This window comes from Dendronephthya gigantea, unplaced genomic scaffold (genome assembly GCF_004324835.1).
Source record: "Dendronephthya gigantea isolate DGI-Jeju-01 unplaced genomic scaffold, DenGig_1.0 000074F, whole genome shotgun sequence".
Lineage (NCBI taxonomy): Eukaryota > Metazoa > Cnidaria > Anthozoa > Malacalcyonacea > Nephtheidae > Dendronephthya > Dendronephthya gigantea.
In genome coordinates this window covers 456,923-478,414 of record NW_021163084.1, presented here as the reverse complement: position 1 = coordinate 478,414, position 21,492 = coordinate 456,923, and the positions used below count along the sequence as shown (strand labels likewise).

Sequence of the window (21,492 nt, the reverse complement as noted above, 5' to 3'; positions counted from 1 at the left end):
GGGGAAGGAATTTTCCCTAGGCGTATAGGTCGGGTCAATAGGTAGGCTTTGCCAAGCACTAAAATGCTCGAATACCTTAGGATGACCATGTTACCATGGTTATGAACTGGTAAACATGCACCATTGAACTAAAATAGATGATATAAAATAGATACTCTATTTTAGTTCAATGGTAAACACAAAACTGCAAACAAAGTGGGTACCGAAAAATACTAAGAAATGCTCTTACTATAAACCAGAATATAGAATAAAATTGAATTGCAAATATATTTCTACTTTAATTAATATTTAGTAAGCATCGTCAATCGCCAGCTTACCGGAAGAACGACACCTATGATAGTCTTCTGTTTAATGGTAAATCACGATGATAAGTGCGTGTTCGCTTCCGGCGTGCTTCGATTGACTTCTTCGCGTGTTTAAATTTCTGCTTGCGTTTCCTCGTAGGATTAAAAGTCCTTCTTGTACAAATTCTCAGCGGAATTGAGTCATGCTAATTCTTAGCCCAATCGCATCCTTTCCGATCTCAGCGACCTAAATGATTAAATAAATGATTAAATAACCCCGATAAAATATTAAGTTAAGTTGTGCTCATGGGAATTGATTAGTAAATCATGTGCAAGTAAATCATGCTTATTCAGGTCGATTTCTTTGTATTCAATTTCTCTTGTCAAGGATGGTCATGTTTTAAGGTCAGTGTGGTACCGCCTTACCTTGCAGACACCACAGACACGTCCTTTGAACTCAGGGAAATACGCGGCTTGACACAACGGACATTTTTCTTGTGGTTTACCTCTGAAAGATAACGAATATATTTCTTTCGTTACTGCATGTCATTTGTTGAGCTAAAGTGATCTAGGATGAGAGTCACAACTCTGCTGGATTCGCGCACCAATTGCGCGAAGCATGCGTGTCATCCGTAAAAACGTCGCGTCTGGGGACAATAAAGCATTAGGGACCTTAAGATACACCGAATCTACGACGCGAACGTGAAGTATAATACTGCATGTCTTCATTTCCAAAGCTTCACAACAGGGATAAAAATTACGGGCTCGTTTTGGTAAACAAGGTCAGAGCTGTATGTAACACTTATTAAACTGGGTTCCTAATACTAACAGCTGATTTTATGTCACATCCCCGTCGTAGATTTTGTTAATCGCAAGGTCCCTAATGGGCGCAGGCTCGATCTTGGCGGGTCAAGCATTTTTCAGCTTTTTCTCCCCTTTCTCTCTTTCTAAATATCTCTTTCATTCCCCCTTATTTTTGTTACATTAAAGGGCGAAAGTTTAGTATTGCGTTAAAGACTTCAAATAAACATGCCATATATAGCTTGAGTGTACCTATACAACGGCTTGTATGTCGTTCCACAGATCGTGAATGGATTCTGAGGGTCGTACTGAAGTTCGTGTGTATCCGTAGGATTCTTATCGCATGCTTGAAGGATTTTTCGAGTCTAAATATAAGAAAAATTAACCATGTATTTTTAGTTTATTTACCTAGCTTTCATATTAGTAGAGGTGGGAAGGGTGAGTTGAGGAATAATAGGAGTAAATAAAGGGACAAGAAGGGTAACACGGATAGTAACAATGGATGAAACACAACAGCGTAACAAAGGGCGCTGATGTTCTAAAATAGCACGCTTTTCATCCCCAAAGCACAAGAGATGTTGATCAAATGTAATATTTAGAGGTGCAAACCTGTGTAGCAACGTCTGGTCGAGGTCCTAGCTCTAATAAACGTCTCGCAAATGACGAAGCTGTCTTGTAATTCTTCAACTAAAGTGAAGGAAAGTGAACGTAAGATCTATTAGTCGGGAATGATGAAGTGTTTTTTAGTGCAGATGCATGCAAGTCAGAACAATTTGAGTGCACTTTTTAAAAACGGTTTACGTGTGTCCAAATGACCAAAGAAACGAACCAAGGAGACCCACCTTGAAGAAGAGGTTCAGCGCTGTTCTTAGTGTAAGAATTTGATGAACTGGTTGAAGGTTACAGTGTGTGAAATACGCCGCCATCTCACAATGTCGTTTTTGTTCCTCTAAATTACCCTAAAGTAATGCAAAGCGCTTACAAGTTTACAAAAGCCAATTTCAATACCTCAAAAAGGAATAAAAAATTACAGTAAATTATAAAATATTATACCTTAGGTAAACCTTTACGTTTGATTTCCATCAGTAAACCAAGTATATATTCTCGACAAATCCCAAGCAGTTGTTGAGCCTAAAAAAGATTTATATGCATGAATAAACATCAGACATATTTAGACACTAGCCTGCTCTATAGACATCTCGAATATTAATTTAGGACTGGCAGTCGTATCTATTACAGATTCCATAAAAATTGTAATAAGGAATGCACAAATAGTCAACTCTTACCTCACTAATGTCTTGTTTTGAGTCCACCACAAGAAGTGTAACATGAAGTAAAATATCTTGGAACTTTTCAGCAGCCTCCTGAAATTTCCCACCAGTAGTGAGCTGATAGGCCGTCTGAAGCCTCTGTACGAGCGTATTCAGTTTAACACCAACAGCAGGGAGGCCAGCGCGTCCACCAGCTTCCTTCCTGCATGACAAAAAAGCGCTTTGTTAAAATACCTTTTTGACACAAGTAGGGCATATTTATTGCATGGTTCTTCATAATATAGAATGCCATAGGGCACTATACTGCGCCATACGGTTAAGCTGTTATTGCAAATTTCGTAGATTTAAGAACTTTTTACGAGACTTGAACCTTGGTAATGGAAGTGTAAAAAACACACACACAAACTATTGAGCCTAATGTTATAGAGGCGGTGAATAAGAAATCAATCATTCATACCAGTTTCTATGAGGAAAGACAAAGATGGTTGGCAAGGCAGGCAGGCCTGTGTAAGCTACACGCGATCGAGAGTATGTTGAGAGGAACAATGATTTAAATGGTGCGAAATCCACAACACCGAGCTGGTCATGGAGAAGCTACAAAATTAACCAAAGAATAGGTTGGTTAGATCGATCAGACTTTCAGGGGGGGGGCTCGTTTTGTTAAGGATAATTCAAACTTATATAGATAATCAATACAGTAATCATACCCTCATAGCGCTTTCAAAAGCTCCACCCAATACGTTGTCAACAGGCAATCGGGAGTTATTGCACCAAACCTTTAAGTAAAACAAGAGCTTTTAAGACGCAACATACCTCCAAAGCAAATTTCAATAAGCGACTTCATTCCACACCATTCTCTTTTTGATCTATTCTCGCCTCTATACTCTCGCATTTATATAAATTCATACGCAATATGGTTTAAGAATATGGGATACAATATGGATTGTAGGGATCGACAAGAGTTGAAAAAGTCGGCAACAGGCAAACATGGCAAAAATCAACAAAGAAGTAAAGTGCACTACACAAGCAGGCTTTAGTAATTCGTAGAACAACCTACCTGAGCTTGACTTGTGCCCTTGTTTGGTGGCACAAAGTAACCCTCTCCCTCAGCTTCAACCGGTGGTCCTTCCTGTAAAACAAAGACGAAATATTAAAACAAACATCTTGAATGGTACCTGGAATTACCATTCTTTAGTTACTTACCAAATCTGGGAGGTCGAGATCTTCATCGTCAACATCCCACCCTGGTCCATCATCACCACCCTCTATATCTTCATCACCCGGCATAGTATCCTTAAATTCATCATCTAAAATAGTAGATAAAGATCGCGGTTAAGGAGGCTGTGAACGCTATCATATATTATTATCCAGGAGACGAGATTCGCACTGTCCATGTACTACCTTCATTATCAAGGTCAGCATCTGATCCCCATCCCTCATTATCCCCATCTACCACATGATCTGCGTCCATTGCAGCCGCGCCACCTTAGTAGAAATATGTGAATTGAGGTAATATATAGACCAAGTAAGGATCACCCATCCCTGAAATACTGACAAGGGATGAAAGGAAGAAAACCTAGCAGTGTTTGGTAGAGTGGAACTGGAATTTCAACCACACGCACACATCGCCGTAACTACAGATCCTACCTTTGCTCACGGCACCCTCAAATACACTCTTTGATACAGTAAGCAGGGGCCAGTTGGCCTCGTTGGGTAACACAGGAACGGCTGGACGTAATAGGCGAGCGTTCGGATTAACTGCAGGAACCTTTGAAGAGAGAACAGACATGAAACATCACAATGCATCTGTGTGTTTAACATTGAATTTTAAGCCTTCAGTGTGCAGTAGTTATATTAGTCTATCTTTTTTAAAAATACTGGCCTGCCAGTGGGCATGTGAAAGTTTGTTTATGTACAAATATCATAAAAAGTTCTGTCAATGATTAATTTACCTTTTCAGGGTCCAGGCTAAATTCAGACTTGATATTTTCACTCTCCTCCTCAAGACCATGAGTTGCGGCAGTCAAATATGCCAGAGAACCTACGCGAGAAAGGTTAAGTAAATATCCTTAACACTGTTCACTTTTACTCTACTGAAGATGATCTTAGCCATACAAATTTGAAAAATTAAAACTCGTTGATAGATTTGTCGTGGTTCTGCTATGAAGTTCATGTGCGTGTATAGTCCACTTGAGTCATAAAATTTCAGATCAGTGCATATTCGTTACCTTGGCCAAGTGATTTCAAAAGTTTAACACGTTCCTCGACGTCGCCTGCGTACAATGCATTGTGGTATTGACCACTTACGTCTTTCCTGATTTCAGCTAAAAAGGAATAATACAGTAGAAATCAATTCAGGTGTAGGATACAGTATGTTGATGGAGGAAGTTGTTGATAATCCAGTCTTCCTGTAACACGTCGACGTACAGTCTCTCCGTCTTAAAAGTTTTAAATACTTACAAATTTTCATCATTTTTCTCAATTTTTCAACATTTCCCGTGATCAGGTACAAGAACGACAATTTCTCAAAATTCTTTGTTCGCTGATAAGCCATCTCCACAATCTAAAAAAAACATTTTGTGTTAACTAGTGCTGCCAATTATGTCCAACGGCTGACGGATCCACAAGAAAAATGTACACTGTACAGTACCTGGTGATTTCCCTGACGTAATGCAACAACTCCAAGTTTTTCCCAGCATCCCTTGTCATCCAATGCTCGGGCTGCTTCTAACGCCGCCTAACAAGAGGAAATAACGTCATGTTGTTTAAAATTCCTTTTTGACTCAGTTTTTTGTGACAACAGATTTTTACGACATAAAATTGCAGCCTCTTTAAGGTGATTAACTCATTTGACGTTTCTTAGAACGATTGAACAATATTTAGTTTCTTTTATGGATATCAAATTAGTGAATCTCCGATCTTCATCTTACATCGATATTCCCACACTCCAAAGCAAGGCCAAATCTTGTTCTTTCATCTTTCACAAAATGTAGTGCAACCTGGCAACGAAATACGCAAAAATTAAAAATAATTGTTTTCACGAATGAGAGAGTTTTTCGTCAAATCAACAAGCTAAAAGATAATCCAAAATCATATTACCTCGGGATAACCTTTCTGCTGTAGATAAGCAATGATCGATTGACCAACCAACTTCGCATTACGGACCATATGAAGGACCTATATGATTGAAGACACAAGATTGATTAATATTGAGAACGAACCGACTCTTCTTGCATTTCTCTCAACATTTCTGTCGTACAACAAAGATAAAATAGGTTCAATCACATTACTTAACACTGCATATAGTGATTGATCTAAATGTCTAACGAACTGACTAGCCTTATCATGCACGGGTAGTTTCGCCAGTGCTATCTCGCAGTGTCACTGGACCTCAGAGACACGTGTTTTTCACTGGATGCGGAGCCAGTAACTACAAACTTAGTTTAGACAGGGTTTTCTCTATGATATTTACTATCAAGCAGTTTCTGTTAAAAAGACCTTGCGCTGGCTTCGCCTCATTATCAAGTTTTAAAAGCATAATTCCATGTATTGGAATTCATAAAAAAAGTTTTGAAAGGACAAGACTAATATTTGGCATTAGTCTAGCTGAAGGCCTACAGTTTGTTTGAGTGAAAATATGTTAAGTGTTCCAAATAGAAAGACCATCCGTGACATAACAAACTGTCAGCATGGTGAGTAATATTGGATTTTAATTTAGCAAATTGTTTACATTTTTAGAGAGAAAGAATTCCCTAGAAATATTTGATATTACAACTTGCATTTATTTATTGTAAAAAAGCAAGAGAAGACGCTTCTATACTTTTTATATAGGGTTAACAGTTTAAAATAGCAGAATTGAGGTCTCATCTATAGGAACAGGAGATGAACAAGAGATGACAGTTGCTTTGGAGCTATTTGAACCAAAAATCCTTTAGGGGATAAATTTTAGTGTAATATCAACTACTATCGTAGTATTTAACATATGTACATTCTAACCTCATCGTATTTGCGATTGACCAACGCCAGTTTAAACTTGTATTCAGTAGGATCAATGCCAAGGACTCGAGTCTTGCATTCTCTGTCCAGACAGTAAACACTGCTTCCCTGAGAAGACAAACATTCAATGATCATTTAAAACACATGAATACAACGCTCAGAGTGGTCACATTTTCTAAACGCAGGCTTTAGATCAACTTATCACCAGGGAGAATAATTTATACAGATGAAGGGTTTGTGTAATTATATGTACTTTAATCTAATTGATGAATGTTCCAGATAGTAAGACCATCCATGACTTATCAAATTGTCAGAATGGGTAGTTATATTGGACTTTGATTTAGCAAACTTTTATATTTACAGAGAATTTGTGTCTCTGGAAATAAGACCAATAGTTTGCAAATGTTAATACAGCTAAACCACAACTTTGAGATAAACTGAAATGATCTGCTTATCTACCGTTGTTCAAATTTAGGAAAACAAAGAGCACTGTCCAACTAAACTTTGCCTAATTCTACGCTTCCACAAGACCGATCGTGCCACATGTGAGGCTGTATCTTTGAAAAATTATCTAGAAATACCTTGATTTTTGTGATGTAGATCGGTAAATCGAGCGTACGAATGATACCATGATCGCTGGAAGAAAATGAATTTGAATGAGACAAACCATCAAAGATGGGCCTTATATAGGGAAGCTCTCGGGAAAACGCTTCAGACTTGACACAGGTTATTCCAATAGCTGTAATATATATTATGTATCTATAGGAAGAACAGTTCATAATTCAGAACTGCATGATATAAGGCTAAAATATGTACCAGATAGAAAGACCAATCATGACATGTTATATTGTCAGAATGGTGAGTAATATTGGATTTTAGTCTAGCAAACTGTTTCTATTCACAAAGAGCAAGAATCTCTGCGAATACTGAAATTTACAATTTGCAATGTAACATCAATTGGAAGAGTAACATATAAAGGCATTACGTGGTAAAACAGTGCAGATAGTAGAGTATTACACAATGTCATTGATTGCATTTGAACTGCATGTTATATTTTAAGCTGATCCAGTGCAGAGTTAGTAATGTACAACAAAAATCTGCTGTGCTTTGTGTGCAAACTGCAGAACACATCTGATCAAACCCATTTCAAAAGTATTTTTACTTGCTCAAGGTTGATCAGAATTCACACGTTAAACGTCATGGAATAAATTATAGCTGGTCAAACTCACCCATTTAACAAAGCATATTTGATGTGGTTACATGTCGTGTATACAAACACGCCATTCTCGTCCCAAGCTCCACTCTTCACGCGGATATTTTCATGTATTGTGCTCAGAGATTCAAGTTTGCGATTACATATAGCCACAACTGTAATAAGAAAAGTAAAAATTTTAACTGACAGAATTTTTTTCATAATACTAGGAATGAGCTCCTTTTGGTCTTTCATTCGGTCATCTTAAACAAAAGCAGTTTCAAAAGCGGTCTTCTGAAATATCACTGAATCAATGTGGGAATACCTTCACAAATATTAACAGGTAAAAGCAAACAGTTACAATGGTATAGTAATACTAGCCGTTTTTTTCGAAGATATACTAAATATTAGGGCTGGCAAAATATAAGAAAAAGTCACAGAAAGTGTCGTGAATATCATATCCTACGAGGGTTGCACAAGTATCTAACCATACTAACCATGTTTACTAATTAAAGCGACATACGCCATATCAGATGACCAAATGACGTATTTGACTTTCGCAACCTTGGCGACACCCATAGACCTTGATAAATCAAATACGATTCGTTATTTCAATCGTTAATTTAATAGTCATCTTAATGTATACAGCATCGTCTGCACGAGCAGGCAAGCAGCATACCATCGTTCTAAAACTATGATTATATCCACGATTCAATTTTTACCTCTTCTGTTGAACATCAAAAAGAGTGACGGTTTCAGGATCTTTCAACAATAAACTGCCAGTGCCGGCGTAAAATATATTATCACACGCAGGAGTTGGTATCTTCTTCGTAACTTCATTCTTTAGGTTCTTTATTAACAACTAATCACACGATCATAAAATTAGATACTGAAATATCAGTCAACCGAAATAGTTTGCAAGAATGCTCCACTACTTAACGGGGAGGGAAACGAGCTACAGTCTCCCAGTAAGGCCTGCTTTATCGCCACCATAAAATTTGCAATAAAACAATGTTTTCGATATTTAGAAAGCAAGGGTAAGAAATGCCTCCAAAGCACGTCACCGTATGGGGGAAATGGTTCCAACTCTCTAAATTACAGCTTTTTTGACACATTCAGCAAAATCAAAGATTGTTTGCCGAGTGAAGTAATACCATTTTTACATGCTTTGGTAAACGCGCTCTCTCCATTTTCGAGGGCCGAGGCGACTAACGAGGGTTGTTTTTTTAATTTGTCCACCTTAAGAAACACTGCTTTCCTTCTGAGAAGATGGCACGATTATTTATTCAATACGATTTTATAATTACCGTATGCGTCTTATCCAAGACAGCAAATCTGTTTCTAGCGACCCAAACGGCAGTAATACCAGCGGAGCGTTTTCCCTCGGATACTAAACGAAAATCAGGAAACAAAGATGCAGTGGTTTGTTTGTAAGACCATATTTAGGAGAAGGTCACAATTTTATGGACAAAACATACCATCTGGATTGCTGCTGTCATACTCTTTAGGTACAGCATGGAGTTCATAGGCACTGTTGTCAGAATTTGATGACGAAGACTACAAAATTTGAACAAGAAACACGCAGTTAGCGCTTGGTTGATTGCGGTTCGCCCCCTCTTACCTATAGTTTTCCCTGTATATTTCATGCGATCTCTTGGAGCATTTAGTGCTTTAGAGCATGAAGAACAGAAATTAACAGAAATTATATTTAAGGAGCACAACGCACCTGAACAAGCAGAATGCAATTTTCTGCTGGGTTATAAGACAAACTGAAATATGGTGTTCTTGAGGAACCTCTGGATTAACAGAAAAGAAACGAATTAATTATTAAAAAAGTGTTATGGAATTCGTTTGCTATAATATCTCACACTCTGAGACAACAATTAAACAAACGACAACGTAGAACACGTTAAGGGTGGTTAGGGGGGAGGGGGTGTTAAGTGTAAAATGGTAGAAATTGTCAAAGTGTCAATAATTGGAAAGCAAGATTAATACAATTGTTCAATACCTCTTTAACTGAACAACTGCGACATCCTTTGATGTACCAAATTCATACATTCTTAAATATCGTTCCTAAAGATAGATTAAACGAATTCCAGTTTAAATTATACGTTCCAAATTGGATATATGACTATAACATCTTCAAAAAACTAATGTTTCAAAAACATCGACATAAAATTATTCAGCCTTGATTAAATCTCAAGTTGAAATCAGCCTTCCGCCGCATGGCCACAATCCGCCATTTTAGCAATTTTCAGCTCTTTCGAAAGTTTTGCATTTTCAGCACAAAAACTTTCATAGTATTACATTCGCTCGCAGGGAGCATATTATTACACAGAGTAAACGTATTGTTTTTACAGATATTCCCAAGACCTCTGAGGGATAACCATCATCTGTGAGGGATATACCTCCAACATCCTTGATGATCCCCTTACCTTCACATAGTAAAGAGTGTTGCCATGCACAGCATAGGGTGGTCTCTCTCTTTCCAACTTGAAAACTATCATACCACCGTCATGACCTGATGGAGAGCAGTTAATTGAATTATTTCCTAGCTATTTATCGTACTAATTCCTCCTTGTATACAATTCAGTTAAATATGACAACATGTGGAGCAATGAAATAACGATAGAGTTTGTAAATAAAAGCATAAATACCTGCAGCAAAGAGGTTCAAGCTTGGATGTGCTGCCATAACCCAGAATCTATCGTGTTCCCTTCTGAATGTCTGAACTCCAGTTCTATATAAGGTCAGTTATAAAGCCTCAATCAGATGTAAAATCGTTTCGCCTTTTCCAGAGTAAATTTCGAAGGGGAAGTCCACCAATTGGACAAAAGAGTACGGATCATTAAATAAATAAAATAAACTGTCTGGAAGTTTGCTCTTGAATATTCACCTTTTCGACATATCCCAAACTCGGATACTTTTGTCCTCAGAATTACTCAAAATGAGTTCTTGTCGTGGATGGAAGAGAGTACAGGAGACGTTGTTGTAGTGGCCACGACATGTGTCTACCTCCCAAGCTTTGGAATCTGTGGACACAACATACATATACATGTACATTGATCATTATTCATTATGTACTCTATTAACACCCGTGATACAAACATCATCATAAGCTCACCAGCCACAAAAAATTGACTAAAATGAAGTAAACAGGATACAAATTGCAGCTCAGAATAGCGTAAAATGTAATATTAATCATGTTGTCACATTTTGTCTCCATGGGTCAACTAGGAGGGGTGGCCACAGTGCATGGGGGTCGCGCAGACGATGGCTACGCCCTTGTGTTAGGCAGCGGGGAGCCCCATGACCCAACTAAGACGGGCGGACACCGTGCCGGAGCTCCACACACGATGGCTGCCTATTTAGGTCGGCCACGGGGAGCCCCATGGCCCAACAGGGGGGGCGGCCACTGCCCGTAGCCCCCACGCACGACGGCCGCACATTCAAGTTGACCTCTGGGAAAACGATGTGATCATGTTGAAATATTTTACAGTCTATCATCATTGCAGCAATATATACATATCCCGTCATGGTGAATAGCCAACTCCAAATGTCTCTAAGGTATGGTATTTCTGAAGTATCTCTAAGTCCTCCATTTCCAAATAGCACAAGACCTTACCATTCATTCTCCACAGCTTCACTTGCCTATCATCTGCAGCAGAGACAAGCAGAGGCATGGTAGGATGAAATGACACCCAGTTTACACCACGATCGTGACCCTGTACAGATGGAAAATAAAATGCTTATCACAAAAACGACGTGTTTTCCAGGTCTACATACATCTATTTCTGTTTGTGCAACGCCGAGTGCCACGTAGAGTGCCATCAGCAATTCAAACGAACACTGAATTTTACTGTATTACTTTGTAAAAAGAATCTGCTACTTTTAATAAATTTTCTTCCAAAGCACTAGTTATGAGTTGTCCTCTATCTACTGTTAACATGAAACTCACGGGCAAACTGGTGTGCCTTTCAAGGCCTATAGCAATCTTCAAACACAGCTGAAGCCTACCTCGAGCACATGTTTGACAATCGAGTCTGATTGTCCGAAAAGTTCAGTTTGATGAACGCTGCGTATTCTTTCTTCAATCCCCTGCGATCCTGGTGCGACTGTCTTTTTACGAAGCCCTAGAAAATGAGCAGAAAAATCATCTGACACAGCGCTAACGCATAAAGAGATGGCGACCTTTAATAGTGTATCTTAGTGATGATAATGGCCTTTTATAACTAAACAAAAATAATGCAGTGTATATTATTATTTGGTATCTCACCAGATATATCCCAAACTCGCACAGTTTGATCAAGTGATGCTGAAGCAACCAGATCTTCACTGGGGTGAAAGCGAGCACACATCACATAATGATTGTGACCAGTTAAAACACTGGAAAAATAAAAACACATTTATTGGTTGGTTTCATAAACTAAAAAGAGCTATTATGCTGCAGGTACTGCTGTAGTCATAATTACTGTAGTCAACTGCATGGTACTGTAGTTAATATACTTGGAAATCAATGACCATCCAATTCTCACCATATACAAGTTCTTGACTGCCAATTCCAAATTCTTATTGTTTGATCATCAGAAGAACTAACAATCCAAGGATATTCCTAAAAGAAAGTTTGTCTTAATTTCTCACAATTTCATAAGCTTCGATGCTAAGATTGGCATCACCAAAAGCAGTTTCAAATCTTGCATGATTAATTTACAAGCCAAGTATAGCTGAAATAAATTAATATGTTGCCCATTTAGGGAACCAGTTTTTAGCAAATGCATTGTATGCTTGCCTTACTCAACTTAAACATAATTTAAGTCTAATTTGTAGAAAAACTAAAATATTTTTTATCAAACACTTTAAACTCTTAAACTTTTTTATCAAACACTTTAAACTTTATGCCACATCGAAAACAAAACATCATTATGCGGGTTTTTTTGCTAATATCTGTTTATCACAATCAGGCATCTCTTTGGCAACGTAATGTACTCCAATTTGTTTTGATCTTTAGTTTTCTATTGGCCCACTTTTATCATGTGTTTTGCCCCCATACAACACATGTGTTCTCCCATATTTATTTTCATACTTACTCTCCTGATAAAGGCCCTCTGGTCGAAACATTGAGAAGTGTTTCTGTCTATTTTAGGCAGTTGTTATACCACATTGGATGCTAAGTAATATACCTGTTTAGTTTATTTTTCAAATTGAGCATTGGTATTTTTTCTTATATTGGTATATATTAAAATGTCACTATATTAGAAGAGTTCAGAGTTTCTAGAAGCAACATAGATATAAAACTCACATGGCTTTAAGATGTACAACTACTATATTGCAGCTACAGTACCTGCCACTAATCACTAATGTACTTACATGATGAAAAAAAGTTGTTCTTATGTAGTCCAAATGTCCAAGCAAAGTGAACAAACATTTCTTCTGTTTGTAATTCCAGACTTTTATTTTATAATCATCACCTCCTGATACAAACAGTGGCTGATTGGTATGAAAATCAATCCCTCGTACTGGACCTATGTTGAAAAGTGCATCATGGGCATTGTTCAAAAAATAAAGTGTTTGTTGACATTACCACTGTATATAATCTATTTTTATAAAGTTCATTACGAATGAACTTTATTATTATTATAAAGATGTAAATTATAAAAATTACATTACAAAGAAGTAATATAAGTATTTTCAGGGGCACCAAAGCAGTTCAGAGCCCAGCGGGGGCAGAGTTTTAGAAAAGGGCACATTCATTGTACCTTGGCAAACACACAAATAGGAAACTTAAATTTACAAGTACATGCAAACTTGCAAATCCATAGGAGAAGGCATCTTTAGAATAATATTACCGGTTTGTTTTAATGTGAAGAGTAGGCATCATTAATGTATATGTATCATGTATGATACTATTTCATGGTAGGAAAGGGCACAGAGTTGCTTCCGCTTGCCCTCGTAAGCAAAGGGCACTTGCCCCTGCTGCCCCTGTGGTTCCAGCACCCCTGAGTATTTTTATATTAATGATGAGTTCTTATGGTCATTGCTAATCACATTAAATTATTAAAACTTGTTGTACTAGCTTTGATTTACTTTACTCGTTATATTCTTAAAGATTAAGGGTAGTGAGATATTACTATTGGTTATTAGTATACACCCGACTATTGTCTATTACAAATCCTACATTCTGATTGGCTACTCAACCATTGCCTATTCGTGATGGTGCACCCTTGGGGAAATTTCGCTTGCGCGACCGTATAAAATTGAATTCTTTTCCGGTGTAATTGCGGTGTATCGATTATTTTCTCGAGATTAATATATCTAGGTACAGGGTATATACTAAAACAAATATTATATCTCAACTGTAAATCATGCAATCAGAAAGCTCGATTTGTACCACGTGATCAGTAAATTAATCATGGAGTTCCATCGAATTTTTTCACATTATGCTATAAAAGTACCACGCGTGGATGCCTCGCACACGACTCGAGGTTGTCAACAATTTCAAAATGGAGGCAAAGGAAGCCATTTCACCCAGCTTTTGCGCTACCTACACGTTGTTTCGATATAATATATAATTTATAGACCTTCCGCTCGGGGAATTTGACGAAATATTACCCCCTAGGGAAGATATATCCCTCTGGCTTCGCCTTCATTGACTATTCGCTGATAGACAACTCAGACTCGTTGTCTAATGATTAAATAGAGAGCAAAACTATTCATTTGAAATTTTCTTGGTTTCATATTTCTCTACTTTTATACTATTCTTTACTGTCTATGAAATTAGCTGACAATTTTTCTCATTGTTTGTAAGCAACTCCAGGTAATGATGTATTTCTTTCTACACTGCAATTTAAAAGAAAAATTTCCACATACCATCATGTTCATCAAATCGTTCAAGTAATGTGCACATTCGGTAATCCCAAAGTTGTATGACACCATTATGAAGACTGGCAAGAATCCAAGGTCGATTTGGGTGAAATGTTATACCTAAAAATATGCATAGAAGTATAGGGAAAATGGCTAATGAGATGGAAAATTAACAATAGGTTTATTATCAACTATCTATGAAGCATATGCTAAAAATTCTAATATGAAATTGGGTTTTATCCTGGTATAGTAGTGCACTGCTAATGAGCCGCTTCACATGAAATGATTCACCTAGTAGAAAAACCAGATATATGAAGTGCTCACCTTGTATTTGCTGAAATCTACTCTTACATTAGTGGTGAAGGGCCTGAAGGGGTGTAGGTAATAGAGGTTATTTCTATGCTGTGCCAATAAATTCAGTGTGGTATTGATGTGCGAAGAGCATAAAAAAGTCAATCATAGTGCACCTCGGCTGTAGAACCACAGTCGTTTGACGACTTCATAGTTCATAGGGATCATTCCTTGCGGTCTCACCTAACTTTTGCGATCTTCTTGTCCGAATTTAAACTCTCAAAAACGAGAAAATTAACTAGAGACGGATTATTAGATTTTTGAAAGAAAATTGCATGCACCAGTAAAGTATTGTAAGACACTAAAAAATGAGCATCTTACAATGTCCTTTTATTAGGAAATCAACTCCTACCTTTGACACGAGCCGATTTCGTCTCGAATTTTGTCAACATCTTTTCGACGCAGAAGTGATCTAAAATGCGACAAATACCAAGCACTGATGCACTTTCAAATAACACAACCTTTTGTTGCAATCGATTGCGATGTTCGTTGTTTTTTAACGATAAAAAATAAGTATTCACAAATTATATTCCTCGATCTTTCTAAAACTTTTGGCCACGTCGCCACAAGCGCATGCGCAGTGCTTAATTTTTCACTTGGGCCCAGTCTTTGATCCATTGGAGCACTGATCTGGGCTCAACTGGGCTCAGTACTGGCTAAACCCTTCCAGTATTTGAACGTCAGTGCCGTTTCCAGTTTAGAACCACCTTAAATGAGATGGATTTCAAGTTTTACTTTCACGAGCTATGTGCAAAGATGTAAACCATCCTTCTTCAACACATGCGTCGGAAAGAATTTTTCATTATGACCAATAAATGTGGAAATAAGCCATAACACGAGAATGAGGCTCAGGGGCCAAAACCTGAAAATATTTCTTCGTTCAATTTGTCGAACCGCTAGCGAAAAGAGAAACAAATATATATTTTTAGATGAAATAAGAAAAAAATATATACCGAAAACCGCGATGCCTTACAGAGGACGTTGCCATGGGAGCTGCATGTTTCTATAATGATCGAGGATGAACTTGACAGGACGCCCGACGGCCCCGAACAGCTCAACATACGTTTATGTTTTAACTTTTCGCCCAATTATTATAGGCCAGGAGACAGAAAAACTGAGACGACAGCGGCGACAGCCAAATCACAGTATATGTAGATTGACCATAACATAATGTAAGCGTCAGGTATAATGAAAACGATAAAACCCATTTTTGTTAAAACGTACGTACCATCGTTATTGGCATTAATTGCATTTTCCAGAAGGCTGATACCGAGCGCGATGTGTTATATATTTATAGTCGACATTATTTACTTTTTACTTTTAGCGAGCGTCTAGTTAATGGTTTACTGCTGCCCTGCATGATGGTTAATCATCAAAACAACTTATGCAAATACTTTAAAGCGCACTTCCGTTTGCTTAATTGCTTCACGATGTGAAGACAAACCAACAACATACGGCCGGACTATTACACAACACTGGATAATTGGAATATCAACATCATAGTAATCATACGTGATTATTCCAGACACCAACATGCATTTTATACATTTCGTTTTAATTTTTTGTGCGTTACAGCGAACTTCTAATGGATTTTTCCTTGAGATTGAGAAGTCGTTCGACTTGAGCAAGTTTCGAGGCCCAGTGCCAAAAGATAAGGATGTTTACCGAAATGTGGTAAGATTTTGTGACACATCCTTGAGCTGATCGATGGTGGAAAATCTATTTTTTCTACTTTTTTATTGCATGAGGAATTGGTCGTCGTTCTCGGAGCCCGATGATAAATTAATAGATGTGGTCAGGTAGCATGTTCATATAAGAACACAATATTTATTAGGTTTGCTGGAATTGTCGTCAGTTTTGTATGTAACTCCTGAGTCCTGGGGCTGGTTGTACGAAGACCGGATATTAGAGCTAGTTAATAATTTTTAGTCCCTCTAAAATTTTCCGAAAAATTCTACTTGCTGGAAGCCTGGAACAGCGGAATTTCAGCATGCAGGAAGCCAGGAACGCTCGCTATGTGTATGATTAGTTTCTATGAATAAATTGAACTGAATACAACCAAAGTTACAACTTTATATATAGCATGTGTTTCTCACATGACCTACCCAAGGTCACAACTGAGGTTACGTGGAAAACTCTCGCATGATTTTTTTCTCAAAACTTTTCTTAAGCAGAGAGTTAAAAATTCTTTGTTCTATGTGACTAACACTAATAGTTCAGTCCGTGATTAGACTCCGTCTAGAATATATTACTGTGTAAAAAATGTAAATATTTTTTTTATAATAATATACAAATTATAGACATAAACGTGTCATGGAAAACGCGGACACGGACACGGAAAACACGGACATGGAAAACACGGACATGGAAAACACGGACATGGAAAACGCGGACATGGAAAACACAAACATGGAAAACATTTAGTATTTATTACATTTTACCGTGTCCTTCCACTTTCTTTTAAATAAACAAATAAATGAGAGTTTTATAGCGGATATATGCCATTCTGACCTGCTATGATTTGTTGTCATACTGGCACTGATTAAATATATTTCTTCAGTACTGCAATGCAATGTTGTAAATGTTGCTTTTTAAAAATATTGTTAATACCAAAAACACATTTCCGTGTTTTCCATGTCTGCGTTTTCCATGTCCGTGTTTTCCATGTCCGTATTTTCAATGTCCGTGTTTTCCATTTCCGTTTTTTTTTTATTTTGGTTTTTTGAATGCCCTCTATTTTTGTAAACAAAGGCATATAGTTCTCTGCAAGCGGAAAGATAGTGACATGTGACGTAATAAGCAATTATAGCCCGTTTTCAATTTTCCATCGGGCGAAATTATTTGCGCGAACGTATAAAAAATAGAAAGCGATTGTACTTCTTCGCGGCGAATTTCTTGAAAAAACAATCACATCATCGGATTTCAGACGCGAAGCGATATCTCTAATCCTCGCGTCACTCCAGGGCACCAGAGCCACGGGAGCAGAGGAGGATCTTTTCCCCAACGCCAAATATCGTTCTAGTTACGCCCCTGATTCTAATGGGATTTGCAGTTTAGACTTAAGCACTTTTCCCCATTACCTAACTCCCTCTCTAAATTTTTCCTCTGTAGTTTTTTTATAACCTAGTAACTCACTTTATAACCGCAATCTCAACTGGTTGGGTATCAAACTGTACATGGCTAAGGTTAAATATGTTCGTCATAGAGCCAGTTAATAAAATCAAATGGTTATCCGTGTGAGGAGCATTTTGTCGAAACCGAAGACAACTTCATACTAAATATACAACGCATTCCGCATGGGCGGAATGAGAACAACAGCAGAACGGAGTCGAAACCAATTGTTTTCTTACAACATGGTTTGCTTGCCGACAGTGCTTGTTGGGTTTTCAACTTTCCTGATGACAGCCTTGCATACATCTTGGCAGATAATGGATTCGATGTTTGGCTTGGAAATTCGCGAGGGAACAGATACGCGAGGCGAAATACACACTTATCCCCTGAATGCCTGAAGTTTTGGAAATGGTCGTAAGTATTTTTTGTTGATCAATCACTTATATTTTGAGCGCTGGTATGCATGGATTTCGAGGAAGTAGGCAGTGCGATTCTAAATCAAATTTCTGGTTGCAACTGCAACATATGGGGGTTGGTACGTAAAAACGAATCATAAACACTATTCACTATTGTTACAAAAAGCCAATCGCAAAACTCGTTCATATTAGGTAGATTAGGTAGATACTTGCTGACACATGAGAGTGTTTATATAGGAGGTGTTTTAACCCCCTTCAACCTTTCTTGGTAAAGCCGCGGGCATGCCTGATGGTCGAAGGTTTTACCAATAGTGTTCTTGTATATATCAAGGGGGACGGATTGTATACTTTTTACTGGGAATGAAGATCAAAAGTAGATCAAATTTCCGTACACTTTTTTGGAATGATTCGTTATTACACCATCCTCATTTCACTTTTATTTGTATTTCATACGGGGGCATTCAAAATTCGAACTAGTAAATAATTTTATCTTCAACTAGCTTTGATGATCTTGCAAAATACGACTTGCCTGCGACAGTGGATTATATTCGTAGCACGACAAAGCAGGACAAACTCGTCTATATTGGTCATTCACAAGGAACATTGATAGCATTTGCAGCATTTTCCACGAACCCTGAATTGGCAAAGAAGATAAAGCTGTTCGTTGCGTTAGCGCCTATTGCCACTATTGGTAATATCAATGTTCCCTTTCTCAGAACACTGGCTGAAGTCGTCACAGTTATTGATGTAGGTATTTATATATATATATATATATATATAATATTATATATATATATATATATATATATATATATATATATATATATATATATATATATATATATATAGGAAAATGTTTTGCAATTTAAACTGAGTGTTTGAATTTTGAAATGTATATAGGTTTTATATTTTACGTTTTCAGGCAGTAGCACCACTAATTGATGCCCCATTTTTCCCGGGAGACATATGGCGAACCCAGTTTGTTGAAAAAGGATTTTGTAACGGTCTCACAGAGGAGAAATTGTGTTATCAAGTCGCAAAATTTGTCGTCGGTGATGATCCGACAAATGTGAATTACGTAAGTAAAGCCATATATAGCCATGGTACACAAATAGTGTAAACATATATATTTGGTGCATGTGAGTAATTGTTTTTGTTCATTTCAGAGTCGTATTCCAGTATTTCTTAACAATTTCCCATCAGGAACCTCTCTAAGAAACATGGTTCATTTTGCTCAGGTTGTTATGTTTTTACCAAATATCTTTTTCAGTATACGGGAAAGATTGAAAACCTAATGTTTTTTCTTTTTTATGTTAAAGTTGCTTCTGTCAGGAAAATGTCAAATGTTTGACTATGGTATAATTGAAAACTATTTTCATTACGGTCAGGTCAGTTCCCTTGATATGTCCAGTGCTACATCGCGAAAATTGCAAGGTTTAGACTTAGTCGCAATTCTTAATACTTAGACTTCAAATTTGGTGAGCAAAAAGATTTATAAATCCACAAAAAAATATGACTTGCGGTTGCACAGAAGATTTGAAGCTTGGACACAGTAAAAACAAAACATCTGAATTAATAACCGTGTGAATACTTTAAGCGCGCCTCAAAATTTCACAGTTGTCGGATGTGTACGATAAGCTATTTATGACGAACTTATTCAATAGCTTTCTCTTTGATAGCGATACAGAAATGCACATTGTGAACCAGTGATTAGATTTTGGGGTTAAAACTTTATAAACACCAATTTCTGCGGTGTTTATGTTTGCACTATAAAGACTAAATTGCCCATGCATAAATGTTCACTGATAGCTTGTTATTATGAATTTTGGCCCGGTTCATACCGTATTGCATGTACAGCATAACTTTATACCCAGGAAAATTCAACTTTAATGTTCTTATTTAAAGTCATTCTTATAAACGAGCGTACCTTTATGGGAAATTTATTGCTAACCTTTGACGAATGTTAATTGTCATTTCCTTACAAAAAACAGTTCCCTATACATAGTATATATGAAGTCATAAGGAAACGTTGTTCATTTTCAACCCTGAGTTTCTAACCCAACATTTCCATTTAGGCAAAACCGCCACAATACAATGTAAGCAAAATCACCGTGCCTATTGCGGTCTTCTCGGGAAGTCACGACACTCTCTCGGATCCAGCCGACGTCAAACTACTACTTCCAAGACTGAAATCTCTGGTCTACAATAAGTACCTGGAGGAATTCAACCATGTTGACTTCGTTATGGGTTTGAACGCGAATGTCGTATTATACCCATACGTTGTCGAATTGGCAAAGAAGTATTCGAGCTTAGAAAATGGCCGTAATATAACTATAATCTGAAAATCATAGATTATAAAACCGACGATTTTGGCAGGATATTAGGGCACATAATCAAAACAATATCAATTTCGTATCAAACCATTTATGTCAGATATCTGTTTTATGATTTCATGGAATTTTATGTACGGGATCTATTGTCTATTGGTTAAGACAGCTATGTTCGGACTATAAACTGAGACTCGGGCGAATTTTCCCGCAATGTGGTAAAAATAAGGTCAGGTCAGGTAAATTTTCTGTGCAATATGGAATTATGTAATACAATGAAATAAATGACAGGATTGTGTATAGAAAAGCTGAAAAATTGCATGAACAGGAATCAGGATACGAGTTAAATCCGAGCGAATTAATTCAGTGTATAAGCAATGTGAGTTTGATCTGCGTACAATGTTTCGTGAAGACATCTTGTAAGACATCGTTCCAATTATGTCAATGATTGTAGGCATGAAGTGATGCGAGGATGAAAGCGACCTTAAGATGACAGAGAATGCCTGGAATATCGCTTTTCATAGACCAATTCAATGTTAAATAAAGACAAGCCTCAATCAAAAGAAAGTTAGTATTCATTCTGGACCGGGTTGCCAGGTTCCAGCGAGTGTTGGAGTCGTTGTTTTAGATTGTTTTAAAAATCGTTGTTTAAAATCGTAAAAGATTGTTTGGGAACCGCAATTATCATTACCTCAATTGCCGAAAAAAACCACCACTGAATAAAAACAGATAGTGCGGTAGCCTGGGATAGACTACAAAAAGAAAGCTCTAGAGGTTTCAAGGGTCTTAATTTCGAGTGGAATTATACACACTTCAAATTCAAGCCAGGAACAGTTGATGGAAAAATGAGTCAACTATCGGTCCTCCGGCAGGAATCGAACC

General features: G+C 37.4%; 2 protein-coding genes across 3 annotated transcripts; one reads left to right on the top strand and one right to left on the bottom strand.

Moving 5' to 3' along the window:
• Positions 1-221: 221 nt before the first annotated feature.
• On the bottom strand, positions 222-16,114 carry LOC114531692 (coatomer subunit alpha-like). 2 transcript variants are annotated; one of them, XM_028553303.1, is made up of 39 exons: positions 15,985-16,114; positions 15,109-15,168; positions 14,412-14,525; positions 12,912-13,066; positions 12,080-12,156; positions 11,821-11,930; positions 11,562-11,677; positions 11,170-11,269; positions 10,441-10,576; positions 10,202-10,284; positions 9,980-10,065; positions 9,553-9,617; positions 9,271-9,340; positions 9,023-9,101; positions 8,852-8,934; positions 8,267-8,406; positions 8,042-8,127; positions 7,582-7,720; positions 6,934-6,988; positions 6,353-6,460; positions 5,456-5,533; positions 5,287-5,355; positions 5,007-5,093; positions 4,817-4,919; positions 4,585-4,680; positions 4,309-4,397; positions 4,004-4,124; positions 3,758-3,841; positions 3,560-3,663; positions 3,414-3,485; positions 3,064-3,132; positions 2,814-2,950; positions 2,372-2,558; positions 2,139-2,216; positions 1,928-2,044; positions 1,695-1,772; positions 1,338-1,450; positions 711-792; positions 222-531 (listed from the first exon to the last, which is right to left on the bottom strand). In XM_028553303.1, exons 2-39 carry the CDS (start codon positions 15,146-15,148, stop codon positions 472-474), a joined length of 3,666 nt encoding a protein of 1,221 aa, XP_028409104.1. In that variant the 5' UTR covers positions 15,149-15,168; positions 15,985-16,114; the 3' UTR covers positions 222-471. The 2 variants fall into 2 exon arrangements, with proteins under 2 accessions (XP_028409104.1, XP_028409105.1); XM_028553304.1 differs by lacking the exon at positions 15,985-16,114 and adding an exon at positions 15,710-15,946.
• Positions 16,115-16,190: 76 nt separating this feature from the next.
• Positions 16,191-21,157, top strand: LOC114531743 (gastric triacylglycerol lipase-like). Its single transcript, XM_028553362.1, has 7 exons — positions 16,191-16,430; positions 17,962-18,281; positions 18,784-19,030; positions 19,206-19,361; positions 19,450-19,521; positions 19,603-19,671; positions 20,359-21,157. The coding sequence occupies exons 1-7, from the start codon at positions 16,290-16,292 to the stop codon at positions 20,623-20,625; spliced, it is 1,272 nt and encodes a 423-aa protein (XP_028409163.1). The 5' UTR covers positions 16,191-16,289; the 3' UTR covers positions 20,626-21,157.
• The last annotated feature ends 335 nt before the right edge of the window (positions 21,158-21,492 follow it).

Coding starts and splice junctions, on each gene's coding strand:
- LOC114531692 (XM_028553303.1), bottom strand. CDS start 15,148: ATGTTGACAAAATTCGAGACGAAATCGGCTCGTGTCAAAG. Junction 10,285..10,440: donor GTTTGGGATATGTCGAAAAG/GTGAATATTCAA, acceptor GACCTTATATAG/AACTGGAGTTCAGACATTCA. Junction 7,721..8,041: donor CGCTTTAATTAGTAAACATG/GTTAGTATGGTT, acceptor TTCTTATTACAG/TTGTGGCTATATGTAATCGC.
- LOC114531743 (XM_028553362.1), top strand. CDS start 16,290: ATGCATTTTATACATTTCGTTTTAATTTTTTGTGCGTTACAGCGAACT. Junction 19,031..19,205: donor AAGTCGTCACAGTTATTGAT/GTAGGTATTTAT, acceptor TTACGTTTTCAG/GCAGTAGCACCACTAATTGA. Junction 19,522..19,602: donor ACATGGTTCATTTTGCTCAG/GTTGTTATGTTT, acceptor TTTATGTTAAAG/TTGCTTCTGTCAGGAAAATG.